Consider the following 24,506-nt stretch of genomic DNA (forward strand, 5'->3'; position numbering starts at 1 on the left):
ATGTATGATTGTATTTTTTGTCATTTCTAAAATGTTTTTATTGTGGCCAGAGAACAAATTTTATATTAATCTTTCAAAGTTTATTGATTTATTTCCCAGAATATTTCTCCTTTTGTGACTAATCTCTGTGTATGCTAAAGCACATAGATTCTGTAGTTGTAGGTGTAATGTCCACATTGTCCCTTGATTCGTGTAACTTCTGGTCCTCTTTCTTCTGGTCAGTGACCCAGCTAAGATTGAGTCCCCTCTAGGTCTTAGATGAAATATAAACATGTCATTTTATAAAAAAGAAAATGGGGGCCTCCCCGGTGGCGCAGCGGTTGAGCACTGGGTTGCGAAGCTGCCCACAGCCTCTGCAGCAATGGTTCAATCCCCGGCTGCTCCCCAGCCACCGGAGGAGGGTCCCGCATGGTGCGCAGGCCTCTCCTGCCGCCCGCTGCTCCCCTCAGCAGTGTACTTCGGTCCTTCTGCCTGCTCTGCTCCCCGCTCTGGCTCTGGTGAATTGTCTCACCCTCCCGCGCTTCCGACTGTACCCAGTGCTTATATAATAAATAAATAAAATAAATCTTTAAAAAAAAAAAAAAAGAAAGAAAATGACAATCACCCTCCAACGTAAGGTTAAAGCCAGTGAACCTTTTTTTTTAGCTATCATAGGCAGACCCCTATTACTCTGGCCCATGATCTGGCTATGAGAGGGGAGGTGGGGGAGGGCATGCAGGAGACTAAATGTGCAGCCTCAGCAGGCCTCCTATGTGAAAATCAGCCCCAGGTAGGGAGTGAGAGCCTAGGACTTGAATTGGGATATTTGAGCAGACATTCTGAGAATCCTGATAACCCCCGCTGAATTTTCCTGAGTCACTCCTAATGGCAGAAATAGCCCTCCCAACCCCTCACCCCTTTTTACTGGAGGCACTTAGCCTCATAGGAGGGGTTGCCTAGAAAGATGACTGAGGGCCTGCTTACCCATTGCTTCCAGGTTGATACCAATCTAGATAGGGGAATATAAACCCTACTTTGTGACAAATGCCTTCATAGCAAAACAATTCTCAAACCTGCCTGATAACAGGACCTGGGAGTCTATGAGAGGTGGATCTTGCAAGTAGATGAGGGAAGGCGGAGTTTAAGAATGTAGAGAGAATGTAGTTTAAGAATTTTTACTTGGTTCAAAACAGCTGAGGTCACCTAGCAAGCAATAAAGACTAGCAGGGTTGAAGTGGCTACCACGTGTTTTTCCTGCAGAAACCTACACTACAAATCCCAGGGTGATATACATGAAGAGCTGGGAGAGTGCTAACTTGTTTATACAGATAGGGGAAAAAATCCCTGAGAATTGGAAAACTAAATGTCTTCTACCCCAATGGGAAGTGAAGGCCCCACACCAAGTTCCTGGATCTAAAAGTACAGATCCGAAGCACACTGACTGCAGGGAAGTTCCCCTGCAGTAAAATTCCCAACCTCCATCACAAATACATGAGGAAGGTCTAGGATACGCAAGGGCTTCATTCTCAGGTGAAGGACAAGGGCAAGATTCCAAATGTCTTGCCATCAAACATGCATTTGGTGGGCCTTTTGAATTTGAATTTGGTGGAAACAAGTACCAAACCTGGAAACACTTTTCTGATTAATACACTGGGTAACACAAAAGGCCCCCCCTTGCAAGTGTCAGGGACCTATAGTGTGAGAGGCCTTACCACAAACAGATCCTCGAGTGGAGGACTTTTGCTTTCCACAATGGACAAATACCTGGAGAGACTGGTTTTCTTTCACACTGGAACCTGACAAAACGTTCCTCTGAGACTTCATCCCAACCTCCATATATTTGATCTTCATCACCATGGAAATGGTGGCAAAAAGTGAAAGGGGGGAATTGTTAGGGGGAAAAGGCGGTCCCAAAGCTAATTCCATACAGGCTTTGTGGACTCCACCCCCACCCCAGGTCAAAGCCAAAGACACTGGGAACTCCAAATCCCATCACCACCAAAGGGAAGGTGGCTGGGACCTGAGGGTGGGGTTAAGCAGCCAGGTGGATACAAAAGGCAGACACGTGGGCTTTGGGGCGCTCTCCATTTTGGGGCGCTCGGCCAGCGCGGAGCCTCCGGCCAGCTCTGGGAGTGACTTTGGGTTTCCAGGTCGTCGGATCGGGTAGGACGCATTAAAGACTTTATTTCCCTATTTTCTCCCTGAGTTGTACATTTTCCTTATTTCCTTTCCTCTTGTAAATAAACCTTTTATTAACCCTTTTGTGTGTGTCTGTAGTAGAGTATTCATAAGTCCCTTTAAAGCGCGCGGGTGAGGACCCACAGCCAGGAACCTGTTTAATATCGGGGTTGCTCTATAACAGCTGAGTGGCATAGGCTGGTTTCCTTGGTCTTATAACCTGGCAGATCAGATGGTGCTAGAGATAGGTGAGGGTGAGGAATGTAAGTGGGCAGCATGCAGACCTCTGTATCCTACCTGAAAGCACCCTCCGTGATCAGGGGTGTTGATGACTACCCATGGTTGTTAGGCAGACTCTTCTCACTACCCCAGTCCTTGTGCAAGGGGCCTACAAAGAGTTGGGGTTTACAGACACAGGCTTCTTCTTCAAGACTGACACAGTTATACTGCAGCTAAAGGTTCAACCCAGTCAGCTGGAGACCGAGGCTAAGTTATGGGCCTACCTGGCACCACTCATCACAGAACAGTATTTTATCCCTATGACCTCTGTTCATGGTTCTGTCAGCACATCTTCCAGAGAACCTGCAGATTTCCCGGTCCATGACACCCTACACGACTGCCTGGGAAAAGCACCCATTTTACACCAAAAAGTAGGAACATTAAAAAATATTTACTTAATTACATATTCAGACAACAAAATCCAACCATGTTATAAACCCAGACTCAACCCACTGGCCCTCTGCCATGAGCTGAATGAACTAATAACTTAATGGGTTAACTGTGTTCCTGATTCCTTGTCTGAAAAAACAGATAATTCTGACCTGACCTGTGAGAATTAAAAATAAAGTCATATAGCACAGAGCCTGGCTGCTGGCAAGCATTTGAGAATCACTAATCCTTTTCCAATGCTGATGAAACAATCACTTCCGTCTCTGTATATATCCAAGCTCTGTGATGGATGCCATTCTCAGCCGTGCTGCACTTCAAAGTAGTAGGACCTGAGGATACTCGTCCCAATGCTCCTGGCTTCCACACCCACGATGCTCATGCTGTCACTCTCCACATGGGTGAACCCACTGTGAAGGAAAGAACACTGCTGTTAATGGGAGAAAAGGACAAATGTTTTAAGAGTAAAGTATTTCCATGAAGAAGGAGCATAACCCATGCACCTACCCCTGCCAAGAAAAAAATCTAAGTGATTCTAAAGCCCTAATTTTAAAAGATAATGCAAAACTGCATCCTTTCAAACTTTTATAATCTCACCCCCCACTGACTCCCCTCTATCACCTGTGTTTGGTGACTAGATCTGTGATTGTTCAGGGTACAGAGGGAGGGCCATGCTGGGGTCCACCAGTCTTGCCTGTGTGCCCCTGTGGGATGGTCACATCTCTGACCCAGATTGCATCTGGAAGATGTAATGATGCCAACTGTAGGTGGTGGTTTTTACATGTGAGAGGAGAAAATATAAATGGTACACAGTATCTTTTTTAACAGATAATCTGAGTGAGGACTTGCCTTATATCTCCAAATGGTGAGGGGCAGACTGGGCTAAGACTCTTGTCTCTGTCCCACCCTGTACAATGACCTTCCTGAAAAAGTGCTGCTGGAGGCCCAGGTAAGGTCATTCCACAGGCAAGTGAAGGAAAGGAGAAGCAATTACCTGGACCATCTGTGGGACCCCCCAAGCAAGTGATAGCAGCTCTTGAGGACGGGAAATTTATTTTCCTTATTCCACATGTAGACTCTCAAGGAGAGGTCAAAGGAAGAGGTGATGACGCGGCTCTGGTCCTTGAAATGAAAAGCCATGTGAGGCGGGAACATGGGCTTCAAAGTGGGGAGCCACGATGTGGTAGGCAGGCACCATACTCACCACCCACATGGATGTGATGGGCCGCTGGTGGTCCTGGAAGACTGCCAGTTGGAGGCCGTGGATAGTGAAGAGCACCAGTTCTGAGCCTGACACCAGCAGGATCACTTGAGAGCCATGGCCCTTCATGAGGTGAGGAGGCATCATGGTGTCTGACAGGGGGAAACTTGCAATTTCTTGTACTGTTTGAAATAAAAACACACAGATTGACATTTTCTGATAGCAGGGAGTCTGGAATAGTTAGGCTTCACTCAAGATGATGTGGTACATTCAAAAGAGGAACACCTTGGCAGTTACATCTGCATTCAATCATGACCCATGCACTTACTCCCCTAAATTTCCCATTGATGGCTCTAAAACACTGATTATGACGCCTTACTTCCAGGGGGCTGTATGACTGAAGGCACTATCACATGGAGTGATTGCATCTGGCGTTCAGTGCCATCCAGGGTAAGTCCACCCTGCCTACTACCCTCCCCATCTATGACAGGGACCCATAAGAATGGCCACATGAGAACTATGACATCTCGACATCTACCAAAAGTCATCACCTTTTACACTATATAGCACTCCTTAAAAAAAAAAAAAAAAAAAAAAAGGATCACTTCTTATGGAACTTAGCACCAGGTAAAACATTACCTCTTTTGAAGAATTCATGCATTTTCTTGTATCAGACAAGGGACTATATTACACACCTTGTTTCCCTTTTTCCCTCAGCTGCCAGGAATCTCAGAGTAAAATTTATAGTCAAATGATAACATAAAAACAAATAAACATAATACAAAAGAGAAAATGCTAAAGACCAGAGGGAAGGCATGTCAGTATGACCTGGGGTTTGGGAGATATAAAAGAAGAGGGCTGTAGGTCTCATATCCTACTGGGCTAGGAGCTCCTTGGGGAAGAGAGGGGTATGGCTTTTATTTATTTTTGTGGATACTCGGTGCTGAGAACAGTGTCTTTATTAAGATTTTTTTTTTTTATGTATACAAGAGCTGGGGTACAGGCCAGAGGTGTGGGGGGGTGAAAGGATTCACCAGAGACAGAGTGGGGAACAGAACAGGCAGACTAACTGAAATACACTGCTGAGGGGAGCAGCAGGAGAGACAGGAGAGGTCTGCTGCACCATGTAGGTTGCTCCCTGGCATGCCAGGGATGGAACTCGTGCTGCAGTGGTTGCGGATAGCTTCATAGGTTGTGTCTTAACCCATTAAGCCACCAGGGAGGCCCTGAGTACAGTGTCTTTAACACTGTTGTGAGAAGAGAGGTTAAGAATGATGGAAGAAAGAAGGCCAATGAGAAGGGAGACTGAACAGCAGTGAATCCCAGGGCCACAAAGTGGCAAGTGCTCAACCATTCAGTCAGTACATAAATCACAGACTATATTCACTGAGAGAAATGACAAAGTGCCCCAAAGGAAGCATGAGGATTCTGCACTTGAAGCATCCTAATGCAATGGTGATGACAGTATCAACACAGGGCCCTTACCCACAATGTCCACATTGTCCCTGGACTTCTTGGTCTCTAGCTTGTAGGTGGTGACAACCAACTGCATGCCGTTACCACTTCTGTGCATCACTATGAGCCTGGCCACCTCATCAGGTGCCCAGCAAGCTCTGGAGGTCAGCAAGATGGGGAGGGTGGCGGAGATAGGTGGCTCGTCTTCTGATGGACACAGCAAGGAGTGCATGTGGAATACCTGGGGAAAAGCCAAGGCGAGAAAGGGCTTGTATCTGACCTGGGAGCACTCCATGAAGCCTTCCATGGCCACTCTGCCCACAGACACGCACCCTCCATGACCTTGGTGGGTCTTATGAGGCAGCTGGGGTCATCTGTGGGCGCTCTACCAGGGTGCAATGCCCAGAGCAGCAAGGTTCATAGCAGCCTACATCTGTCTGCTGGAAATGCCTCAGCACATGAGACCCAGTGAAGCCAGTGTGATGGATAAATCAAATAAAGGCCTTCCTGGTTGAGTGGAGTTACATCATCACTTTGCTGTGCCTGCATTGTCTTTCTACATATTCCTTTCCTACCTCAGCATCTGACTCCAAATGCCCCGTGTTGGTGAAGGTCCCAGGCTGCTGCTCCCTGATTCTGTGGCCTGTCTCCGGCTGCCCTTCCTGCCCACTGGCCTCCCTGGCTACCAGGTACTGGCATGGCTGGTTCTTCCTGCTCTGGAACTTCTGTGTTTCTCCTGGCTACCACATCTAGCATGTCCCAGAGCTTCTCCAGCTGTCTGCTTTCTTTTCTGTTCTAATTTCCAGTTTCGGCCAGGATTCAGAAATTGCATCACTGTCCCTGCTCCTAAAGTTCTGGCCGTGAACCACCCTCATAGGTCGGTGACACAGAGGCCACAGTCTACAGCTTTTGCTATGCCTTTTCCCCAGCTGATCAGCATTCCTCTGGGCTTGAGCTGCATGCTGTTGTTCTCACCCTCAAGGGAGCTCTGTTTTCAAACCACTAGATGTCTCGTGAGATTTTCCACCACGTTTGGCTAAGGCCCCAACACTCTTCTAAACAGAATGCCAGCTGGGCAGCTGACCCCTTCAGCCTGTGGGAAGCGCAGCATCCCAGAAAGTCCAGAAGCTCTGGAGAGAGGATGGCAGCACCACCAATTCAGCCAGTGTCTTGAGAAGGTCATTTCTGTGGTGACTGCCACCAGTGACTATCCATCATCATGGTGGCCACAGGCCTCAGTCCTACATGAGAAGCCTTCCTCCCAGATGCATCCCACAGGCCTAGGGGGCAGAACCCAATACTTTGCTTATATAGTCAGGCCCCTGGCATAAGGAATACAACTGACACTGACCTTCGGACCCAGGTCTGAGTTCTGGGTCGACACGAACACCCACTGCCAGTCAGGAGAGCAAAGGAGACTCATGGGATTGTTTGGAAACACGCTCACTTTGGAAAGCAGCTGCAGCTGGGGCAGGATCAAGGTGTAGAGTGCTCCTTCAGCACAGGCAGCCTGTAACAGAAAGGTCTAGAAGTCAGCAGAGTGCCGGGAGCAGCATCTTATCCCAAAGGTGGTGGCTGCTGCTGAACTGCCACTCACCAAGGTACACACACTTGTTATTTTAAATTAACACCTTGAAATAGTTTCCAAAGATACAGGAGTTAATGAAGTCATACAAACAAGAGGAAATTTTAAAACTTGACAGATTAAAATAGCACTGATGGCTACTTCATTAACTTCATTCTATTACTCTTTGATATCTGGCTTTGATATCTGGCTTCCCCTGCATGGCATGCTTCTGAGATTAATCCACGTTGTCCATATGTCCAGTTTGCTCCTTCCTTGTATTTGAGTTCATAGTCACATGCTGCTTAATGGGAATGTATTCTGAGAAATGCCATTATGCAATTTGTCCTTGTGTGAATGTCACAGAAAGTATGCAAATCTAGATGGTCTGTGCACCCTCCTACCACCGAGACTACATGGTAGTTGGGTACATACAGTTATCCTTGACCGCCATGCAGCACATTACTCCCATTCTTTATAAAGACCTTCACCTGCTGATAAGAACTTGGGTTGCCCCCAAGTGCCGGATAATATAGGAAATATGAGTCAACATTAAAATAAGTAGCAAGTTATTCTCCAAAGAGCCATGCCACATCTTTTGCAAACACATTTTTGATTTCAGCTATTCAGGCTGACACAGTACTGATTTGCTGTGGTTTAAAATTGCATTTTGCTGATGACTGAAATGTAGGGCATCTTTTCATGTGTTAACGGCCAGTTTTATGGCTTATTTTGTGAAATGTTCAAATCTTTTGCCCACTTTAAAAGTTGGGCTGCCTTCTTTTTACTGGTTGCTAATAGTTCTGTATATATTCCTGACATAAATTTTGTGTTATTTATAATATGACAAATATTTTCTTCCAGTGTGAGGTTTACCTCTTCTTATTAACAATGTCGTCTGAAGAGCAATAGTTCTGAATTTGAAGAAGTCCAGTTTATCAATGTTTTTCTTATACAGTCAGAGCTCTATGTCCTAAGAAATCTTTAGCTACCAGGAGCCTTCCTGGTGGCATGGGGGTTAAGGTCTCAGCACTATCTAGCTAACGCCAGTCACTGTGGCATGAATTCAATCCCCAGCCAGAGAGCTGACCCACATGGTGCTGCAGACATCTCCTGTCTTGCCTGCTGCTTGCCTCAGCAGTGTATTTCAGTAGATCCACCTGTTCTGCTCCCCACTCTGTCTCTGGTGACTCCTCTCACCCCCCACATCTCTGGCCTTACACCCCAGTTCTTGTATGTATAAATAAATAAATAAATCTTAAAAAAAAAAAAAGAAATCTTTACGTACCTATGGCAATTTTCTACTACTCTCCAAAAAACCATACTATAATAGAGAAGTGAATTTAGTAAGGTTGCTGGGTAGGTGTATATACAAAAATCAAGTGTATTTCTATGTCTATGTATACAGAAATGATTTCTATAAATGTGCTATATATATGCAATTTCCTTATAAATGCAAAACTATACATTCCTCTATATTCCTTTACATATATGCTAAATATGAGCAGTGAAAAATTGGAAAATGAAATAAATTTTAGAACATTTAAAATAGTATGAAATACTTACGAATAATTTTAACAACTTACATGTAAATCCTGTTTACTTAAATCTATGAAATTCCATTGAGAAAGTTAATGAAGGCCTGCATAAATGGAGATGTACATACCATGTTCACAGCTTTAGAAGATAATATTAAGATGTCAATTGTCCCAAATCAATCTGGATTCAATGCCATCAAAATATGAGTAAGCAGTTTTGTAGAAATTGGCAAATGACTTGAAAATGTTTGTGGAAATGCCTGTATTTTTGAAAAAAGGCTGGAGGTTACAACTTTATATAAATCTGCAGCCAGTTGAGACTTGTGTTGACTGGCATAGACACAGATTGGTAGAAATCGACCTCACCTCATACAGCCAGTTGACATTTTGACAAAGGCACCGATGTAATTCAATGACGAAAAGATGGCCTGTCCTATGAATACTGAACATTCATTAGAAAAAATGAGCCTCAACCTGATCTTGTGCTGCTCATTTCACTAACTTGAAATGAGCCACTGCCCTGCACGTAGAACTCAGAAGGAACCCATGGGTTAAAGAAGAAACCACACAAATTTAAGCCAATATGTCAGGGTGCCAGATATCTCTCTATCCAGGGACCCATTCAGACCGTTGGCAGTTCAGTCCTATTAGCTGCAGAAATACAGTTACTTTGCTGTTTGGTGGCAGGACCATAGTCATGACCAGGTCCCCTACTATTAGTAGCCAGCAGTGGGCTGATGTGAGTGCCCACAGTCCTTGAGTCTCTCTGACTTCCCATTCTGTGACCAGCACTTAATGCGATTAGAGAGGGCACCCCAGATCATCACTCTTTAGCAGTGTAACAGATATTTCCATAATCCTTGTAGACTTTTGTCTCCTTGAAATTCCATAAATTTATTTTCTATATATTTTTAGGCCATCTTTTGAGGTGCATCCAAAATTAGCCTTGCTCTATCTTCCTGGGATGCTGATCTATTATTATGTCAAGTCCCCTGAAAGTGAAGACTTCTGACTTGAAGGTTTTTGGTCCAAATTAATGGCTGCATAGTTTGCTTTTGGCTGGCATCTCTGGTGCATTTTGTTTTCTTACCCTTTTAACTTCAACCTTCCTGAAATGCCGTGTTAGATGAGTCTTGTATTCTTTTCCACATGTCCCAAGCCCAAGACTATTTGTTCCCAGAATGCATGAGGCCCTTGCAACAAGGCTACAGAAGCCTCCTTACTGAGATGAAATGACATCTTGAAGATTGAGAGGCCTGCATTTAATGCACCCCTTTGCAGGGGGAAGCCAGCGTCCCTTTGTCCTCACGCGACACTTCTGGAGAAGGCCATCCTTTGAGTAAACAAGAAAGGGGCAGCATGTGAGTGCTGCCCACAGCACGCACCTGTCCCAAGTAAGGTGCCCACCTTAATGGACTAACAGATTTAGTTCTTTTCTAAATCTGTTACCTCATTGTTTGTTGCTCTAAGTCATCTGGTGACATCTCTCCCATCCTCTGAGGACCCCACATGTTGCCTTCTGTGCCATCAGGTGCCTTGGAGTAAACACAACAGGACAAAACAGCCCCAACATCAGGACTACAGCTTTGATGTCTGCCATCTCCAGAAGGCTGCCCTTGAAACTGTTTGCTCTTCTCAGCTCTCCTATGTTATCAGCAGATTTAGACAGTCTAATTTTACTCTGTTCTTCACAGAGATGACTGTGAACTTCATGGTCCACCATTCCCAGGAGGGACCTATAGTTGCTTCTTCATCTACTCTTATTTGAAATTATGTTGGATATACTAAGATGTATCCTTCTTCAAATGACTACAGTTGTTTATATGAAATCTGTTTCACCAGGTATTGCTATTTTGTTTGCTGAGCTTTAGTTCCCTTACAGTCAGCTCTCTTTACACATGAAATTGGTCCTGGATCTTTGCTCTTCTTGTCATCTGGGATGCCAGTTCCTCCAGTTCACTAATTCACACTCAAAGAACCTCTGCCCCCACAGGGGAGGTCACTGCCCCCTGTCAAGAGCCACTCCCTCGACATGCCTACACCCACTTTCATTTGCTTCTCCCTGGCTAAATATTCCCAGTGCCGAAGAATCATGTTGAAACCAAGTGTCCTGACAACAGAAGGCTGGCGACGTTTTGGGCAAATATGTCGAACTTGCCTCAGTTTTTCCTGTCAGGATAGCAGAGAAATAAAGACTCTGATCTAAGTCCAGGAGAGAGGGCAGGAGTGTGTGAATGTGGGGCTGGGCTTCACTGAGAGGAAGCCCCCACACAGTGGCAGGGAGAAGGAGCCAGGCTGAGCGGGAGAATGAGCGGTCACTCGATCAGTCACACAGGGGCCTGGCTGGAGGTGCTGGCCATCAGGGCAGCCACGCACCAGCGGTCACAAGCTGAGTCGGCTGGCATCCACAGGGCCCGAGAGCCAGTCACTCACCAGCAGGAAGGGGCCATCAGGGTGGTCACAGGCCTCCAAGGCAGATGAGTGTGTGGGGAGGCAGAAGGAGGCCGACTCCCACCCGTCCTCTGCCTTCCACACTTTGATCAGTCCCCGCTCGTCCACGGTGACAACGAGCTGCAGCCGAGGGTAGGTCACCAAGTGCACCAGCGCAGCAGGCTGGAGGGGGCTGGACCAGATCTCAGTGCCCTGGGCAAGAACAAAACGAATACAGTTAGATGGGTGCTGTTTATTTCAGAATGTGTTCTCATTTGTTGGGCTGTCACCAGCGCACAGCAGGGGCACCCAGGTGGGAAGGCAGGGCCGTGCCCAGACAGCGTCCACAGTACAGAAGGAAACAGCGTGGAAGTTGGGCTTTGTGGCTTTGTGTGCAGTCAGACGTGTGCTTTGTTGTTGGGCTTTGTGTGCAGTCAGACGTGTGCTTTGTTGTTGGGCTTTGTGTGCAGTCAGACGTGTGCTGCACAGGAGGGCAGGGTCTGAGCCTGGTGTGAGGACTTCCTGGGGGTGGTAGTACCACTAGGAGGACTGAGGGCCAGGCCCAGTGGGTCCCTGGTCAAGGAGAGGGCTGAGCAGGGGCATGCAACACTATGTGGCACGGTTGGGAGGCTGGGCATGGGGTGGAGCTGCCCAGCACCCTGCTGTGGGTCCCCCCTCTGCTGTCTGTGCACTAACTTTACGAGAAGAAACTGGTGACATGTGGCAGACCTGAGCAACAGGAGGTGAACACCCACCGGCCCAGAGGAGCTACATAATGAAGCGAGGACCCGAGGTGCCCCGTCCTGGCAACAGCAATGGGAACATAAAGCAAGCTGTGGTTCTCCAGGAAAAAGACTCCTTAGAGGAGGCTGGGTTCTGTTTACAAGTGGGCCTCTGCAGAACCTCTCAACTTGCATCTTCGCTCTCTCAACCTCAGTCTCCACTTATATCAAATGAGGATGAGTAATAACAAGCTCTGAGAACCAATGAGAAAACAGGCAGGGAAGCATTTTTTTTCACTCTAAGTGGCCCCACACCAGGCACTGTCAGCATGCCCTTCTCCCTGAGGTGGGCAGCGCATGGCATCTGCCATCAGTCAGACTGGCGTCTGCAGCTTAGACTGGCACAGCCACCAGTCCCTGCAGCTGATTCCCATCGGTCCAGCGGGGCTCACCCTCCTCACTTCACAAGTCTCCCATGATGGCTGAATGAGGATGAAGGGTGGCACTAAGACTGAGGACGTAGCATGCATGGGGTCCACCTTCCCCTCTACTCACCTCGTGCACATCCCAGGCACGCACAGTGCCATCGGAGGACACGGTGCACACCACGGACTTCTCCTGCCCATCAAAACGGTACTCGTTGTTTGAGATGTAAGCCAGCTCGTCTATCTCTCCTGAAAGAGAACGCAGACTGACCTGGAACGCACACACAAACTGCTGGGATAGGAATACTCCATCTGAAGTCTCTCTTTCTCTCAGGAGCACGACAAGCACACATCAGGGAACAACACTGGCCAGAGAGATGGGGCTGCTGCAGACCAACAATGTGGTTTTACATCCAGGACTGCCCACCTTTTGTCTTAAACCTGTAACCATGAACAACTCCCCACCCTCTGAGTTTCCGCTTCTTTTTACTGAAATCGATGTAATGATCCCCTCCTCTCAGGGCCACCGTGAGGATACGTGACATAACAGACATAGAAGCCAGCAGGGTTCTCATGAAGTGTTTCCAACTCACTGGCTGAAACATCAAGTCCCAGGACTTGACCAGGGGGTGCCCACCGCTGCCCCATACCTTTGTGGCCAGCAATGGCTTTGCAAGTGAAATCCTTCTCTGGCCTCCCACACTCCATTCGGAACTCCAGCTCGGATCGGCAGAGATAGTACTGTTTCCAGGTCTGGCTGCCCAGGATCATCTGGGAGGCCTTATGTGAGGACCAGCGTCTCAAACACAGCTGCCTGAAAAAAGGACCCACAATTCCAGGCAGGACGGAGCAGTCATTAGAAGGTATCTTGGTATTAATAAGCCTAACTTTGATCCCTGGCTTCACCACCTATTAGCCTGGACAACTCATTCTACCTACACAGACCTCAGTTTCCCCCTGAATGAGACGACAAGAGCGCTCGCCACATGGCTCGCTTTTGTGTATCCAAAAGGGGTCCTGATCCTCATTCCACACGAGGCCAGAAAGACAGAGAGGTTAAGTAATGAACCCAAAGCCATACAGTCTTGGTCATGAAACTAGAATTCATAAGTCTGAATTCTTGGACATCTCCAACTCTTGTTGAATTGTCCTTGCCTCCCCTAAATATCGTCAGCCTACATGATGTTGCTGATCTATTACTAGATGCATGTTTATAATTTTTACATCTTCCTGATAGAAAGTCCTTCATCTCTAGTAATGCTTTTTGTCTTAAAGTCTCTTTTGTCTGAAACTAGCATGACCATTCCAACCCTTTGCTTACATGGTCTATCTGTTTCCATTCTTTTATTTTCAACCTATCTATCCTTTAAATCTAAAATGTGTCTCACTAGATAGCATAAAGTTGGATCATATTTTTTAATCCCTTCTGCCAATCTCTGTCTTCTTATGGGAGTATTTAATGGATATACATTTAATGTAGTTAAGATAGGATTTACATACGTCATTTTGGTTTGTTTGTTTTTTTAAAATAAAAAGAAATCATAGCATTAACAGTGTTTTTATGGGCTCAACATACAGCCAAGCTGAGTATAATGAGCACACAGCTGTAGGAAATAACTAAATGGCCAGGGTCCTACCCATCACATCAGCCTCATCAGAGCACCTAAGGAAGGTTGGGCCGACGCCTTAGGAAACAACGGATGTGAACCAGGGGCTGCTCCAGAGTCTATGTAAAGGAAGGAGGTTCTGGCAGTGATCTGGTTAGAATGGGCACTCTTCCTGAAGCTGCTTCCAAAGTGAGTCTTGCTTTTTTCTTAATGCTGGCCACAGACTGTACTTGTTTGGATTAGCCTGAGAAGCTGACGGAGGTCTAACATGGGGAAGTCCCCTAAATCCCTCTCTGGAGCTTCTACCACACATCCTGTCCTGAGGAGGATCATAAAGACTGAAATCCAAAAAAGTTTCCTCAAACTGACTAAAGAGATTAGGAGTTTTTCTAATTCATATTATTAGTAATGAAAAGCAACAAAAGAATAGTGCTATATTACACTGAAAACTAAGTATGGTAAGATTGGAATCCAGAAGTCTCAAATATCTCAATGTACAGTTACCCTAAAAATAAAAACATTCAAGCAAAATTCCCTTCCATGTTTAGAAGAGCCTCCATGTGTGAACAGCTGTTTTCCATGACTAATGATTAAAACTAAATATAGCTCCTAGTTGACAGAGTCAAGGCCACACTCTGTCCAGTATTCAGCAAGAGGCAGAAGATCTGACACATCTGGGACAAAAGAAAAGATGTCAGATTCCAAATTAAGGGTAAACAGGAAAGAAAATTTATTAACTAGAAGATTAAAATTTTTTAAATTTCAAGCATAATTTCTTGATTTTAAGTGCTGCTATCAGATATGTATAAATTGCTATGTTGTTACACCAAAGTTAAATTATAAGTGATTTGTTGATTTGTCTTCTTTCAGCCAGCTGCATTCATTTGCTGTACATTTCTGGTCCTCAGTTGGGTACGCCTGCTATCAGCCTGCCATTGGATTAGTATTCCAGTATACTATAAAACAGGCTTACGCCCAACCAGGAAGGAGTTTCTTGCTTGTAGGGGCTGTGCTGTCAACAGAACAAGAAACCAGAAGGTTCTATGGACTTATGCAGTGTGCCCATCTCTCCTTGGCAGGGCACTCTCCCAAGATGGTTTGCTCTTCACTCACCTCCACAGTTCCTTGGTTTTTGAAACCTCATTCCAGACCTAGAACAAGAGAGAAAAAGAGTATCTGGGCAGTCAATATGAGTCAGCACCTGCCAGGCTCTGTGAAAGGTACAGGCAGCTGCTTCAGACTCAGAACCTACACTCAATAAAATACACCCTGGGGAATTAGCAACTTATCTGGACAAACAAAACAACCAAATAATGAGTATGAAAGGAGAGAACGACCAACTCAATGAGACCAACGGGCACAGAAATGTTTACTGGTAAAATCCCAAAGGACGAGTGGGTGTTCCCTACAAGAAAAGGGCAGGAAGAGGTAGAACCACTGGGCCAAGCCATGAGAAGTGTGTCTTAATTAGAATCTATGTTTCTGGGTGCTGGAGATTGGATTTGACCAAATCCCTTAAATCATAATGGCAAAAACAGAAGCAAGTACGAATTCAGAGTGGGGGAGTGGTAGGTCAAACTGCTTTAGGATGATCACTCTGCTAGCTGTGAGAAGGAAGGACTGGAAATAAGGGCAGAGCAGCAGTCCTGAAGCTGGGGCCCTGGGCACTGGTCCAGGGAATGTCCCAGAAAGACCAAGAGAGCAGTAAAGATCAGTCACCTCGGGGAGGGCACTCTTTGGGCCCTCGATGCAGGCTCGGGGTGGCCCAGAAGAGGATGAGAGTGCCTCACTCCTACCCTTCCTCTGTGAAAACAGCCAAGGCTCCAGCTCCTGCACTGTGCCAGGCTGGCGGAGTGACTCTGGGCAGCTGTTTGATACCTTCCTTATTCATGAACACCAGTACTTTTTTGGGACATTAAAAATTATAACTACAGAACTCAAGCAAGGCTCTGTTTGTTAATCTTTGTGTTCAACGACACAGTAATGTATTTTAAAAGTAAAGAAGTCCATTTACTCTACAAATATTTACTGAGGCTACACTAAATGCCAACACATACAGTGACACTAAGTGCCAAAAACAGTAATGCAAAAGGCTAAATCCCTGTTCTTGAGGACGGGTGTTGCGGGAAAGCAGACGCTAAGTCCACACACTGGGATCACTCAACCACAACGTGAGGGGGTCTCAAAAGGGGCCTCGGGGGTGCAGCCACCCAGAGGTGAGCACAAACGGTCGGGAGGGAGCGGGTGGGAAGGAGGGGAGCTGGGAAGGGACAGACTAAGCCTGCAGGGGGAGCCTACTCTCTAGTAAGGCCCCGGAGGGAAATCACAGAATATTCCAGAAGAGGGAGAAGTCTGATGCGCGTGCCAATCCCACGCTCGCACCTCGTTCAGAGACCACAGAGTTGGGGGACCACAGAGTGGGAGCTTTCATGGGAAGCCCTCCAAGGTCGCCAGGCCCCCATCCCCGGCCACAGCGCCGGCCGCTCATCCCTGGTTCGGGGCCACTCGGCGCCCCTCTCGATGGGGAAACTGAGGCCCGGAGGGCAGGGCCGGCCGGCCGCGCCAGCCACCGTGAATGTAGTCCCGCCTCCCGCCCAGGAAAGGGCGCGCTACCTTGTCCACCTGGGCGGCGCAGAGCAGGTCTCGCGCCTCCAGGAAGGAGAAGACATGCAGCAGCTCGTGAAGCCCCAGCTGCGGCTCCATCGCGCCCTCCGCGCCCGCCGCTCCGCCCAGCCACACCTTCGCCGCGCTCCCGCCCCGCAGGCCAGGCCCCGCCCCTGCCGCGCTCCCGCCCCGCAGGCCAGGCCCCGCCCCCTGCCGCGCTCCCGCCCCGCAGGCCAGGCCCCGCCCCTGCCGCGCTTCCGCCCCGCAGGCCAAGCCCCGCCCCCTGCCGTGCTTCCGCCCCGCAGGCCAAGCCCCGCCCCCTGCCGCTCTTCCGCCCCGCAGGCCAAGCCCCGCCCCCTGCCGCGCTTCCGCCCCGCAGGCCAAGCCCCGCCAGGTCCTGTTTGCCACGCCCCATTCAACAGAGGGTCCCGAAATTTGACTTGCCCTGGCTCCCTCCCTTACTCTCAATCCTAGTTCTGCCTCTCCCCCAGACACTCGAGCACCCCTTTATATTGACATTTGCTCTCCCCCTACCTCTAACTTCTTCATCTTGCCCTGACCTTGCTCTTGATCTGTGCTTTTTCACTGACCCTCACTGTGGACGTTGTGGTAGCACTGAACCTAGCACCCCCTGGGCCCTGCCAGTCTCCCCCTTGAATGTGCCCTCTTCTCCATGCCCTCTTCTCTTACCCTCTCGGCGTGGCCTTCGACCTGGACCTCTCACCTGTTTGGGCCTGACCTTCACCCTGCCCCTGGTCTTGACTCTTACTTTTATTCTGACCCTCTCTCTCAGACTCAGCCTGATCATAACCCTTGGCCTCCATAGCATCCACTGCTTTCCCCTAACTCTTGTTTCTACCCTCACCTGACCCTGACACACTCTTACCCTGAACTTCACCGTGACCTTGACCATCACCTTCACAATTGCCTTCAAATGACCCTCAGCTGCCCTATAACTGACCCTTGCTCTAACCCTGATGCCTCCCACCCTGTGGCCCCTACCCTGACCCTCACCTAGCTGTGGTGTGGCCTTGACCCTGACCTCATTCTGTTCTTCCTGGCCAGAGTGGATCAGGATCACATTCAGGATGAGGGCAAGACCCAGGGACAGTGATGAGGGTCAGAATCAGAGTGAGGGTGAATGTACAATTCAGGGTAAATTTCTGTCAGGTTAAGGGTGAAGGTGAAGGGTGGATGAGGTCAGGTATACACATCAGGGTCAGGCTCAAGGTCAAATGAAAGGTCAGGGTGGGCTGAGGTTCCAGTTAAGATGAAGAGTCAGCTCCATTTGTTTCTCTTAATTCTTCATTTCCAAATATATTTTAAAATCAAACCACATTAAATAAGAACAAGAGTCAGTTGGGATTATAATGTATTTATTGAACAAATGTGTTCTAGGAATGCTTGTCCCCTGTTCACTTGGTATCCCTGAGTAAGGCAGTAGCACATCTGGTCCTGGCCCACCCTTACGGCGAGGGTGCAAATGTTGGTAAACTGCCTTAATGTGTTGGCCTCCAACGTGAGCTATCCCTAAGCCTTGACTTCTGCTACCTCTCCTCCAAATGGGAACTCCATGCTATGAAGCTCCCAGAACGAATGTGGTCATAAATGGGGCCATTTTCCTGGTGACAATGCCACCTCAGCCCTAAAGAGGAACAGACACCAGACAGAGATACTTGGGGTTTTTATAACCTTAAAACTGAACTAGTGTTTAATGTCTCCAAGAACAAAATCAAACCAAGCCTTCCTTTCCACCTGTGTTGCCAACGGAGGGCATCGTACACTCTGCGGCACCCCACCCTCCCAGATGGCCCCAAAATAACTGTCCCTGAGCAGGAAGGCAGAGCCTGGAAAAATAGCACCACACAGGCATTGCCCCTCAGCATGGGTGGTCCCTGCACAGTAGCAAGAGAGCTCTTCCTGAGGGGCAGTCGTGGCACAGATGGGAGGCCAGCAGCACAGGCCACCGGTGTCTTGCTCTACTGAGGCCAGATGTCCTCTTGCCTGCTGGGGCAGAAGCGGAGCAGATATGGAGTGGTTCAGCGTGGCAGTAGTAGGCTGTGAAAGACCAAATCAGGCAGGAGCAGAGGAACAGAGGCCGTGGTCCTGGGGATAGATCAGGGGCCTGGCCCGAGTCAGCCTTCTGGGATGAAGGGCCGAATCAGCTCTGGGTTCAACAATGACTCCTCGAGAGGCCGGTCCACATGGAAGTCATGGACATGAGGGGGGCCTGGATGGGACTTGGGGGCAGGGCCTCCTGGGCGCTGAGGAATAGGCAGCTCCGACGGGTGGGCAGGCAGGGGGGCGGTGAAGAAGTATTGGTGCAGGAGGGCCTGGGGGGGCAAGTGAGGATCAGTTACTTCCTATCCCAGCTCAGCATACTGCCCTCAGGGCTTACTCCTTTACCTGCTCACCCACCCAGCTGCCTCTCATGTCTGAGCTGTTCGGAGGCTGGGTTGCTGCAGTGATCAAACAGAGCTGCACACACGTGAAGTTTCCACATAGCTGGGGGTGTAGTTAATGAAGGAAAAGTAAAAGCTACAGTCTGTTAGAGGACCAGTGCTGTGGAAAAGCAGGAGCAGGCTTGGGGACACCACAAAGGCTGCAGGTCTTAAGAGCAAAGTGGGGGGCCCTCAGAGCACCCAGCAGACCCTCAAAGTGATCAGTGAGCATGGGAGGCCAAGGATGCTGGCAAAGAGCCTCCCAACTAGGGGACAAACATGGAGACCAAGGACATGGGGGAGTGGTGGGACTTGAAGGACCTGGGCAAAGAGACAGCTGCCAGCGAGGTCACAGAGCTCGGGCCCCGAGCATGGGACCCTGTAGACACTGGAAGGCCCTGGGCTTGCCAAGTGAGAGGGAGCCACGAGTGGAGGGGAGGGAGATAGATGTCCTGCAGAGGCTGGTGGGCAGCCTGCTTGCACGAAGTCACTCTCTGTGGGGTGGTAGGGACACTGAGGGCAGTCTCTGGGAGGTACTGGGTGCACAGTGGCTGAGACTTGGAGAGCAGGGGTTGGGAAGCCACTGGTCTCAGTGGACTCTGAAGGCCGCTGATGTGGGACTCACAGGGATGTGCAGAATCACTAGTGCTCAGGGTGGGGAGGGGATGCTGGCATGAGGCCTGAGAAACAGGTTCATCCAGGAGGCCCTGACCATCAGTCATCAGCCAAGGACCTCCTGCTTCTCTGCCTTTCAGCCATCTCCCACCCCTCCTGGGCACCTCTCTGGACCTCTGCTGATCACTTATCTCTGGAAAACACCTCCCTGTGCATAGTCTGTGCTCCTCCAGGAAGAGCCAAGTCAGTCCCAAGTCAGTCCCAAGCTCTCCCCACAACCCCACTCCCAGTCTGCCCACTTCCTCGCCACAGGGTGGAGACCCCATGGAAGGGGACAGAACCGAAGTCTGCTTGTTCACTCTGGGCCAGAACCGAGGACGACACACAGCACCTGCCAGAGGCAGATACTTGTTGAAGGGCTGGAGGGAGCCACTGATATCCTGGAGATGTGCTCTTCTGGTGTGTGGTAGGGGCTGCCCACACCCTGGGCTCTGCCCACAAGAGAGGCGCACTGCTCCATGCCCCCAGCCTTGAAGGTCATATTTCCAGCCTAGCACAGTTCTGACAGACCCCCCATCCTGGGGCCACTGGGGAGGAAGGGCACTGCTAGGGGGCTTACCTGGGAGGCGGCGATGCGCTGGCCTGGCGGGTAAAGGAGAAACTGCCCCAGCAGGTCCAAGGCTTGGGGAGAGGCATCGGGCAGCACCTCGTCCAGGGGCACAGGTGCCTGCTCCTTGAAGGAGATCTTGTTGTAGTCAGGTAGCTCCGTGATCTCCTGCGAGAAAAGGTGCATGAGCCTCACTGCCTGCCCGCTCGTCCATCCTCAGTCCTTACTCACTGAGCCCACATGCCCCATCTGGAGCCACTGACACACAGATCACCTTGTCTTCCCCAGAGCATACTCAGGCCTTTACTCCTTCACCCTCCTCAGTGTTGGGTGCCTTCTGTGCCCAGTGGGTGAGAACTGCGTGTGTGATGTGCATGAGTGGGAAGTGACAGGGGACAGACCTTTGCATCTTCTCAGAGGAACCCTGCATTTGGGCCAGGATCATGGTCCAGGATGTCAAGGAGGTATGGGGACATGAAGTGTGGGGGAGGGGTCACTGGCTGTTGAGGCATGGAGGACACCTGCACCCCTCCCCACCAGGGCCCTTACAAACCGGCCAGATTTGAGGGCTGGGAGTGCCCAGGATGCGAAGCACACAGCAAAGTTGTTCGATATCATTTTCCCCAGGGAAGAGGGGAGATCCATTCAACAGCTCCCCCAGGATGCAGCCCACAGCCCTGCAGATACACCAACAGCTCAGATCTCAGATATTTCATAGCATGGACACATCTCCCCACACCAGCTCTAATCACCTCTCACCATAGACATCTCCTCACACCAGTGCTCACACCCCAGACTGGCTCAAGGACCCCACAAGGCAGCCTAGATGCTTGATATCCAAGGATACAGATCCTCAAATAGTCAAAGACCTGAAGCCTAGAACACAGAGCATATCCCCCTCTTCTCCCCCTTGGAGTACACTGCAACCCAGAAATAGTTCTGAGACTTCTGAGGGCCACACACAGTGTTGCAGACCTCCAAACATCCTCCCAAATCTCAAACACTAAGTACACACGAGCCAAATTCCCCCAAATAAAGGCTCAGATCATTCGCACCAGAAACCCAGGCCTCTGGACAGCTCAGAGATATCACATCCTCAGATTATCTGTCCTGCCCAGACCACCTCTCCCATCCCAGCCCAGAAGCTTCTCATGGAGAAAAACACTGATCCCACCCAACTCTCAAACAGCTCAAAAATGTCATGGAGAACACCGACCCCAGAATACTCAGAGATACCCCAAGGGGCAGACACTCCCAGGCAAACCTAGAGCACAGCAGGAAGACACCCCCAAATGGTTTGGAGACTCGATGCTCAGGAGAAAAGATGACTCTTGATCCACATTCCCCCTGACTAGCCTATAGAAGACTCACCACAGGTCAACGCCCTGGTCATACTGGCGGGCACCATACAGCAGCTCAGGCGCTCGGTACCACCTGCGAGAAGGAAAGCAGGTGATCACAGCCAGGTCACTGGGCTGACAAGATGCTACCTTGGAAAGTCATCCTGGCCCCAGACCAGCCCCATGAGCAATGTCTGGATAGAAGGTCCAGAAGCATCTCTTCCCTAGCATCTGGTCCATTGCCAGATCCTGCAGGACCAGTCTTCCCTACCTGGTGGCCACCTGGTGTGTGTAGAGGCGGTTACCATCTGGGGAGAAGACGCGGGCCAGGCCAAAGTCTGCTATCTTGAGCTGACCCGAGGCACTGATGAGCAGGTTGGCCGGTTTCAGGTCCTGAGAACACAAAAGAAAGTGGTTCCTCCAGGGTTCCCAAGGACCTTGGTAGCCTGTGTGCCCTGGTCAGCCCCAGCCCTACCTCCTCCAGGGTCACATCTGCAGGCCCTGTCCCTTATGACCACGCCGAATGCAAGGGCTGCCCCACCCCATGCTGGGACTGACCCGATGTACTATGTTGTTGGCATGGCAGAAGGCAACACCCTTGAGCAGCATCTGCAGATAGCTCTTCACCTGCGCCTGGGCCAGAGGCCTCTGTGCATGGCGCACCACTTCAGCCAGATCTGACAGCATGAACTCGAAGGCCAGCACGAAGCCCGCACCATGTGGGAACACGGCCTTCAGCTGCACCACCTGTGGGCAAGGCATCCCATCAGCCCCAATTCATATCACCCATACCCCTGGGATACTGAGTCCTTCACTGACAAGAGGCCCAGGGAGGCAGAGAAGTGACATGGAACTTAAGTTCAGAACCAGGGAGCACTGAGCAATCCTGGCTTCCCTCTCCTGAGAGACAGCAGGTCCGAGTCTAACACCAACAAACACGCCGGGGAAAGCAGGTCTATGGAAGGTCATTTGGGTAGCATCTGGCCCCCTAGTCAAGTCACCCAGTTGACAATCAGCTGGAGGGGAACACGATACACATCTGAGCACAGGTCTCCTCCTCTTTTCTCTTGGGAAACATATCCCAGTACCGAGAGAGACAGCAACAGTCCCAAGTCCCCAGTGTTGGGACAAGTGGAGACATATCCCAAATACTCCCTGAGAGCCCACTGGCCGGAGAAGCTGGGCTTCAGAGCAGTGAGCAGGAGCAAACACCAAGGAGCTCATAGCATGAGGAACAACTGACAAATGAGGGAAAAGAAACCCACAGGTACATCCAGGTTCTCGTGAGGACAGGAAGAAAACATGGGTGGTGCAGGTTATGCAGAAGTCTCGCAAGTGCAAGGCCCGAGACAAGAACTGGAAGGCAGCTGGGAAAGGCAGCCTTGTTTCAGGGAAGGACATTTGCTCTGCTCTGCACTCCAGAGCCTCGGTGGTCATCATGGGAGAGAAGTGTCCTGTGTAAACCTGAAGGCCCCTTCCCAGCAGAGTGCCCGGGAGTGAGTGGCTGAGCCTCCCTCCCCTACTTGGAAAGAAGAGGAGGTTCCTTCCTGCAACTTGCCTGGTAGAAGAGTGGAGAAAATGCAAAGTTTTAAAAACAGTTAACCCAGCCTATGGAACGTGAAGCTCAGCTATCGTCACCAGAAATCACGAAATGTTTCCAGCAAAGAGTGAGTGAGTGAATGAATGAATACACTAAGAAAACTAAGAAATACGCGGGTGAAAGAGTGAGAGGTGATGTGTGAATGAGGGGAACAAGAGGACAGAAGAGGGGGACCGGGGAGGGGAAGCGGAGAAGTGAGCAGAGTAGGGAAGGGCCCCCAGAGCGCTAGAGGGAGTGGAGGGTGAGTCAGGGAGACCTGGGCCACTCACATACTGGTTGTCCTCAATCTCCTGCAGGGCCTTGATCTCCCGCAGCGCCTGGTTGGGGATGCCATCCTCCAGCCGCCGCAGGGCCACCTTCTTCAGAGCCACGATCTCTCCAGTCTGTGCGAGAGGAGCTCAGTTACTGCAGCGCTGCGGGCTGGGCTCTGGGGGCCGGGCCAGAGGCCCTCGTGGGATGCAAAGCAACCTCGCTCTGGAGGGAAGGCAGGGATGGTCCCGCCGCCAGCACCGGGGCATCCTACCGAGGACGGCAAGTCGGGGTGCACCCCACCACGAGGAGGCAGGGGACGGGCCCAAAAGCGGGCCGAGGAGCGGCCAGACGTCACGCAGGAGTGAGCAAGGGGCGGAGGAAAGGCGAGGCCAACCCAGCCCCCTCGGCCGCTGGCCCCGCAGCCCACCTCACCTCCACGTGCTTTGCCTTGAAGACGATGCCGTGCGCGCCCTCGCCAATGCGGCCCAGGATGCAGTACTGGTCCATGGCGGCCCCACGGCCCCCGCCTCCCGGGCCGCGCGCTCCCGGCGTGCCCACGCGGCTGCCTAGCAACGGGCGGCCGGCGGCTCCGGGCCCGGCGGCGGGGCCCCGGCGGCACCCTCCCCCGCCCCGCGCCCCCCGCGCTGCCCTCGGCGGGGGATGTCCGCGGGCGCACGGCGCCAGGGCGGGTGAGAGAGCGAGGCGCCACCTCTGTCTCCGAGTGGCCGATGTCACGTGAGGAGCAGCTCCCAGGGGACCAGGACCGGCGGGGGCGGGGCCGCGGGGCAGGGGGGCGGGGCGCGCGGCGGGGCGGAGCGCAGCGCCCTACTTAGCCCGGGGCGGGCTGTGCAACCGTCCCGCCCTGGGCGGGGCCGAAATAATGGGGCGGGGCCTTCCCACAGTCCCGGGGCTGCTCTCGGCGTCTCCCTGCCTGCTAAAAGCAGTGGGTGAGTTTCAAAAAAGATAAACACATGCAATTTGCAGCAACATGGATGGCGCTGGAAGGGATCATGCTCAGCGAAATAAGCCAGAAAGAAAAAGAAAAATACCGGATGGTCTCACTCATAGCAGGAATCTAGAAAACTTAAATAAGGGACCAGGAAAATGAATAACTATAAGAAAGGGAAAGTCAAAATCAACAAACAACTATGAACCAGAGACACTCTATGGGGGTGGGGTGCAGGGAAAGGAGGGATTGGGGTCAAAATAAGGGGGTTGCAATTGTATGGGGAATATAAAAATAAAATGTATTTTAAAAAAATAAAATAAAAAAATAAAAATA

At 50.3% G+C, this 24,506-nt stretch overlaps 2 protein-coding genes and 1 long non-coding RNA gene across 4 annotated transcripts in view; 1 reads left to right on the plus strand and 2 right to left on the minus strand.

Moving 5' to 3' along the window:
• LOC119231065 (uncharacterized) overlaps nt 1-15,692 on the plus strand; it is a 28,552-nt gene extending 12,860 nt beyond the window's left edge. The window contains exons 3-4 of the long non-coding RNA XR_005121856.2: nt 4,410-4,474; nt 14,636-15,692. This is a non-coding gene — a long non-coding RNA (uncharacterized LOC119231065). The remainder of the gene's footprint in view (nt 1-4,409; nt 4,475-14,635) is intronic.
• LOC119231064 (F-box/WD repeat-containing protein 12-like) lies at nt 1,478-16,482 on the minus strand. Its single transcript, XM_037492688.2, has 10 exons — nt 16,379-16,482; nt 14,879-14,916; nt 12,809-12,972; nt 12,289-12,407; nt 11,015-11,224; nt 6,831-6,989; nt 5,510-5,720; nt 4,028-4,206; nt 3,818-3,945; nt 1,478-3,233 (listed from the first exon to the last, which is right to left on the minus strand). Exons 1-10 carry the CDS (start codon nt 16,466-16,468, stop codon nt 3,125-3,127), a joined length of 1,407 nt encoding a protein of 468 aa, XP_037348585.1. The 5' UTR covers nt 16,469-16,482; the 3' UTR covers nt 1,478-3,124.
• A 1,227-nt stretch (nt 16,483-17,709) lies between these two features.
• On the minus strand, nt 17,710-23,758 carry CDK20 (cyclin dependent kinase 20). Of its 2 annotated transcripts, none has more exons than XM_037493733.1 (8): nt 23,657-23,758; nt 23,242-23,355; nt 22,000-22,119; nt 21,644-21,765; nt 21,404-21,466; nt 20,586-20,709; nt 20,045-20,200; nt 17,710-18,702 (listed from the first exon to the last, which is right to left on the minus strand). In XM_037493733.1, exons 1-8 carry the CDS (start codon nt 23,729-23,731, stop codon nt 18,505-18,507), a joined length of 972 nt encoding a protein of 323 aa, XP_037349630.1. In that variant the 5' UTR covers nt 23,732-23,758; the 3' UTR covers nt 17,710-18,504. The 2 variants fall into 2 exon arrangements, with proteins under 2 accessions (XP_037349630.1, XP_037349629.1); XM_037493732.1 differs by having other exon boundaries at nt 21,931-22,119.
• Between the last annotated feature and the right edge of the window lie 748 nt (nt 23,759-24,506).

The sequence above is a fragment of the Talpa occidentalis genome, unplaced genomic scaffold, assembly GCF_014898055.3.
Source record: "Talpa occidentalis isolate TD23 unplaced genomic scaffold, MPIMG_talOcc4v2.1 talOcc4.7, whole genome shotgun sequence".
Lineage (NCBI taxonomy): Eukaryota > Metazoa > Chordata > Mammalia > Eulipotyphla > Talpidae > Talpa > Talpa occidentalis.